We start from the raw sequence: 4,908 nt of genomic DNA, 5'->3' as shown, positions 1-4,908 counted from the left end.
CCCCCCCCCCCCCGGCGCAGTGACTGGTGCCTCCTGGGTCTAGGGAGGGGCACCCAGGGTCCCCCTGCGGCTGATTGCCAAGCTGGGAGGGGTGCAGGGGGGGGCCCCCCCATGCGCTCCCTGGCAGACCTGGAAGTGAACCAGAAGTACTTCCAGTCCACTTCCAGGTTCGCCGCTGAGCACGTGGAGGGTTCCCCCCTCCCCCCCCATGATCGTGTGGGATGCTCCATCCACCCCAGCATCACAGTGTTCACAAGCCATGCCTGCTATCTCAAGGTATGTAGAAAAAACTTTTAAAGCTGTGTCTATGCCTGAATCACTGATTCTCCAAATCAGCATCAAATCTTCAAATTCGGATTCAGCTGAACTGAATCGGGGAGTGATCCGAATCAACACATCAAATCACTGTTCCTGATTCGGGCTGAATCCGAATCCAGATTGAACAGGGCCCGCTTTGCACACCCCTATTAAATATGGTGTGTACTTAGTTATAGAATAAACACCCTAATTCTGCAAATATTTGTAGATGTATTTAACTGAAATATTTTGTATAGTCCCAATATTTACGTATTGTTAACAATTTTTTAACATAATGGCATTTCAGTGTTATTAGGTACATGTTTAGAAATAAGCATTTATGGTAAGATTTTGCTGGCTGAGGGCCTTCGGAGTATAGGTTTATAGCTTTCTATGCTGGCATGGAAGCCAAAGAAATATAATTGGGCTCAGAACCTTTAAGGTCACTTGAAACAGCTTCTTCCAATTCTGGATTAACAAGCCATATTATTTTAACAAGCAATATTCTTTTTGTTTGTTTGTTTTCCAGGGAATAAATCACAAAGGGAGGAGCTGGACTCTGTTCTCTTTCTTTTTGAAGTAAGTTCTCTAATTAGATTCTTTGTCTACAACAGGCCCCTCCACCAGTTCTTTGTTGTCTTTTTTTGTGTGTGTAGTGACTTAATCCTGTGCAGAGTGATCTTAATATAGATATAAAGCACTGTGAGTGTTTTTTACTTTGCACAGGAGTCAGTGACTACACAAGGTGCAAGGCAGAAAAGAATTGGGTCCCATATTTGGACAATATTTCTTTTTTAATGTAAAGGAATGGTAAACCCTGTATTATGATATGTGAATATTTGCCTTGAATATATGTCAAGAGCTAAGGCATGGTAACAAATATTTTATTTTGCACCACTATAAGGAATCTAGTTCCTTTAGTGCTGTTGTTGTATTGGTTAGTCTCTTCTAGTTGGAACATAACATTTTGTAAAAATTCATGACTTTTACCAGAAACTGTAAATGGCTAATGCTGATGAAAATAAAAATGTAGATCTAATTTTTAGTTAAATTAGACCATAACTGTTTTACAAATAAAATAGGAACACATAATCTGGAGAGATTTGTTATGAAATTTGCACTGATGGGATACTGTATCTCATTGTATTTCTCTTGCCAGTGTTTTGAATGAGATGACACTTTGGGTGTAAAAGTGACGCATCACTTCTAAAGATATTTTAAAGCATTTAATTTTTGTTCATAAGAATTAATTTCCTACTTAATTTTTCACTGCGTTAAACATCCTCAGTATAATGGAAGCTGTGTCATAATCAAAGCACATTTTTAATTTAACTAGCCAGTCAGAACTTTCAAAGTGTTAAATCCACCCTTCCTTGCTTGCTTGTAACAGATTTATAATTTGGGAACAAATAGCTAGTCATGAGTCAAAATGATTTTGCGAGTTATCTCCTTATTTCAGTCAGTTCCTTATGTGCAACTTTGTATTTTGTTGAGCCTCCTAAAAGTGTTCTTCTGCCCATATTGCTGAAACACTAAGCTAAAATGAAAATCAAATTTAGCATAGACTTCAACAGCAGCTGCAGAAATCTCTTCCTTTGCAATTTAAAATGTCTTTCTCCTTTCCTGCCCAAAGTTCCCCTTGAAACTCCTGCTTCACTAAAGTTATAACAGAACGTATCATGACTTCAAATATCAGCATTTTCTTTGCTTTTCCTGGTATCTGGTGTTACCGCTGCACTGAAGTTAGAATGAATCAGTCTGAATATGAGATTTTGCAAATGGAAGAAAATGAAAATTTAAAAGGCAAATTAAAACTCATATATAAAGCTAAATGCCTCTTTCGGCCTGGAGTTGGTTTTCTACACTAAGATGGTTCCACTCATGCACTTATAGTTTTGATTGCTGAACACAGAAGCTTGTTTCTACAGCACCTGCCATGACAGTGTTTAGGATTCTGTGCAACTGTAGTGAGGCCTTCCCCCCAGAAACTGATCAGACTCATTAAGAGTTGTTTCTTCACATTCAGCTGAAAGGTATATTGTATCCACAGGTGAGGGCTTTATTTCTAAGGAATGTTTCTTCAGAAGAAGCCTAACACTGGAAAATAGAATCTCCACTGGAATAATCCTGTGCATCTCATGTCCAAACCCTAAGATTCCCTCCCCTGCTCCCTCTCAACATTTTCTCTTCTTTTTCTTTTCTAGCAGTAGTCTCTGTCTCTATCAGTGCTCAGCCCTGGTCAGTGATATGGTTTGGATCCATAAACTGGGAACAGTGTGACAGAAAGATTGTAGGTTTACCCAAAGTAATGACCCCAACCAAACTTCTCCTGATCTGCAAATACCCTGCATTTTCTACCCGTTAGAAATGCCACCTGGCTTTTATTAATGCCTCCTGCTTATGTCTTTAGATAGCACACAGACAGTGATTCATTTTGTTGCGACTGTTGGTAAAAGCTTTGGACATTTTTATACGTGCTCCAGGAGACGTGGGGGTGGCACTTTAATTACTGAGCTGTGTTAATTAAAAGCACCTGATTGTCACATGTGTCAACATCCCCATGCTGGAAAAATGGTGGTGGGATAGGTTGAACTAAAGCTCATTTGAGCTTTAGTTCAAAGTGCCTCTGCCATTTTTACTGTGGGGATGCTGATGCACATGATGCTAGAGTTTGCTGAAGTGCATTAATTTCTGTGCTGCAGCAGAGTCGATTAATTGAGTCTGCCCCGATACTCTGGTTTTCCAGCATGTCAGAGCAGGCTCCCTGCATGTGTATAGTAGCCTTTGTATCATTTCTACCACAGGAATATGTCTAGACTTTAAATGTTCAGGGCAGCTAAGCCTCCCATTTTTTGCCTCTAAGATCTGTGGAAGATGCCTGCCTTCTCTAGCTACTGTGATGCAAAGTCTGATGGACTTCAGTATAACATCTTCCTCTTGGCGAAGGTCAGGATTTTTGTCAAAGGTGTTGTTGCAGGCATGGAAATTTTGACATGGATGTAACAAATAATTGTTTCTTTGATCATTATCTGTGGTGATAAAATGCTTTATGGCAGTGTCAAAGTTGACACCAGGCTGTTTATGCATGCCTAGATGAGGCAGCATCTCAGTTGGACCCAGTTCATAGATTTCATAGACATTAGGGCTGGAAGGGACCTCGGAAGATCATCGAGTCCAGCCCCCTGCCCAAAGGGCAGGAAGTCAGCTGGGGTCATAGGATCCCAGCAAGATAAGCATACAGTTTGCTCTTGAAGGTGTTCAATGTAGGCGCTTGAACCACCTCCGGTGGCAGGTTGTTCCAGACCTTGGGGGCTCGGACAGTAAAGAAATTCTTCCTTATGTCCAGCCTGAAACGGTCTTGCAGTAGTTTATGACCATTCAACCTAGTCGTCATCCCTTGGGGCGCTCTGGTGTACAAACGTTCCCCCAGATACTGGTGGTCACCCCGATAAACTTATAGGTGACCATCAGATCACCCCTGAGCCTGCGCTTTTCCAGGCTAAAGAGCCCCAGGGCTCTCAGCTTGTCATCGTAGGGTCTGCTTCCTTGACCTCTGATCATGCGTGTGGCTCTTCTCTGGACTCTCTCAAGCTTCTCCACATCCTTTTTGAATTGTGGAGCCCAAAACTGGACGCAGTACTCCAGCTGCGTCCTCACTATCTTCCATAGTGCTAGCCAACATAGCACTGCCGAGCCTATAAGGATGCTGCGGGTTTTTTTCCCCAAGGTGGAGCACCTTGCATTTATTGGCGTTGAACACCATCAGATTCTCGTCCGCCCACTTGCTGAGCCTGTCCAGGTCAGCCTGGATAACCTGCCTGTCTTCTGGTGTGGATGCTTTGCCCCAAAGGTTGGTGTCATCGGCGAACTTGGCCAGTTCTGATCGCTTCTGACTCCAGTGTCCACATCATTAATGAAGATGTTGAACAGTATGGGTCCAAGGACAGAGCCTTGGGGGACCCCACTGGTCACAGGACACCACGATGAGTGACTTCCATCGATTACTACCCTCTGGGTCCGACCCCGGAGCCAATTTTCCAGCCAGTGGATCGTGGAGGACCCAAGGCGACAATTGGCCAGTTTCTCCAAGAGGCGATCATGGGACACCAGATCGAAGGCTTTTTTGAAGTCAAGATATATGACATCAATCTCTTCTCCCTTGTCCAGGTGATAGGTCACCTGGTCGTAGAAGGAAATGAGATTGGTCAAGCAAGACCTACCCGCAACAAACCCGTGCTGGCTATCCCTTAAGATGTTGGCGTCGGCCAGTCCATTAAGGATGGCCTCTTTAATAAACTTTTCTAAGATCTTCCCCGGGATAGAAGTCAGGCTAATGGGCCTATAGTTAGCTGGATCCACTTTCCTCCCTTTCTTGAAGGTAGGCACCACATTGGTCATCTTCCAGTCTTCGGGCACTACACCAGAGCACCAAGAGTTTTCAAAGATCCATGCTAGAGGCTGGGCTATGATGCTCGCCAGCTCCTTGAGTACCCTGGGGTGAAGATTGTCAGGGCAGGCTCACTTGGAGGTATCCAGCTTCTCAAGATGTTCCTTCATGAAGTCAGCATCAATGGAGGGCAGGGGATCACCCTCACCCGGACTTCCCTATCC

General features: G+C 43.6%; 1 protein-coding gene across 2 annotated transcripts in view; it reads left to right on the top strand.

Moving 5' to 3' along the window:
• RALGAPA2 (Ral GTPase activating protein catalytic alpha subunit 2) overlaps positions 1 to 4,908 on the top strand; it is a 375,043-nt gene that overhangs the window by 30,983 nt on the left and 339,152 nt on the right. For both annotated transcript variants that reach the window (XM_025201970.1, XM_025201964.1), the window contains exon 3: positions 827 to 876. In XM_025201970.1, coding sequence (XP_025057755.1) covers positions 827 to 876 — 50 coding nt within the window. The remainder of the gene's footprint in view (positions 1 to 826; positions 877 to 4,908) is intronic.

Source organism: Alligator sinensis, unplaced genomic scaffold (assembly GCF_000455745.1).
Source record: "Alligator sinensis unplaced genomic scaffold, ASM45574v1 scaffold140_1, whole genome shotgun sequence".
In the NCBI taxonomy this organism is placed as follows: domain Eukaryota; kingdom Metazoa; phylum Chordata; order Crocodylia; family Alligatoridae; genus Alligator; species Alligator sinensis.
Note: the sequence above shows the minus strand (reverse complement) of the source record. Positions and strands in the feature narration are given on the sequence as shown.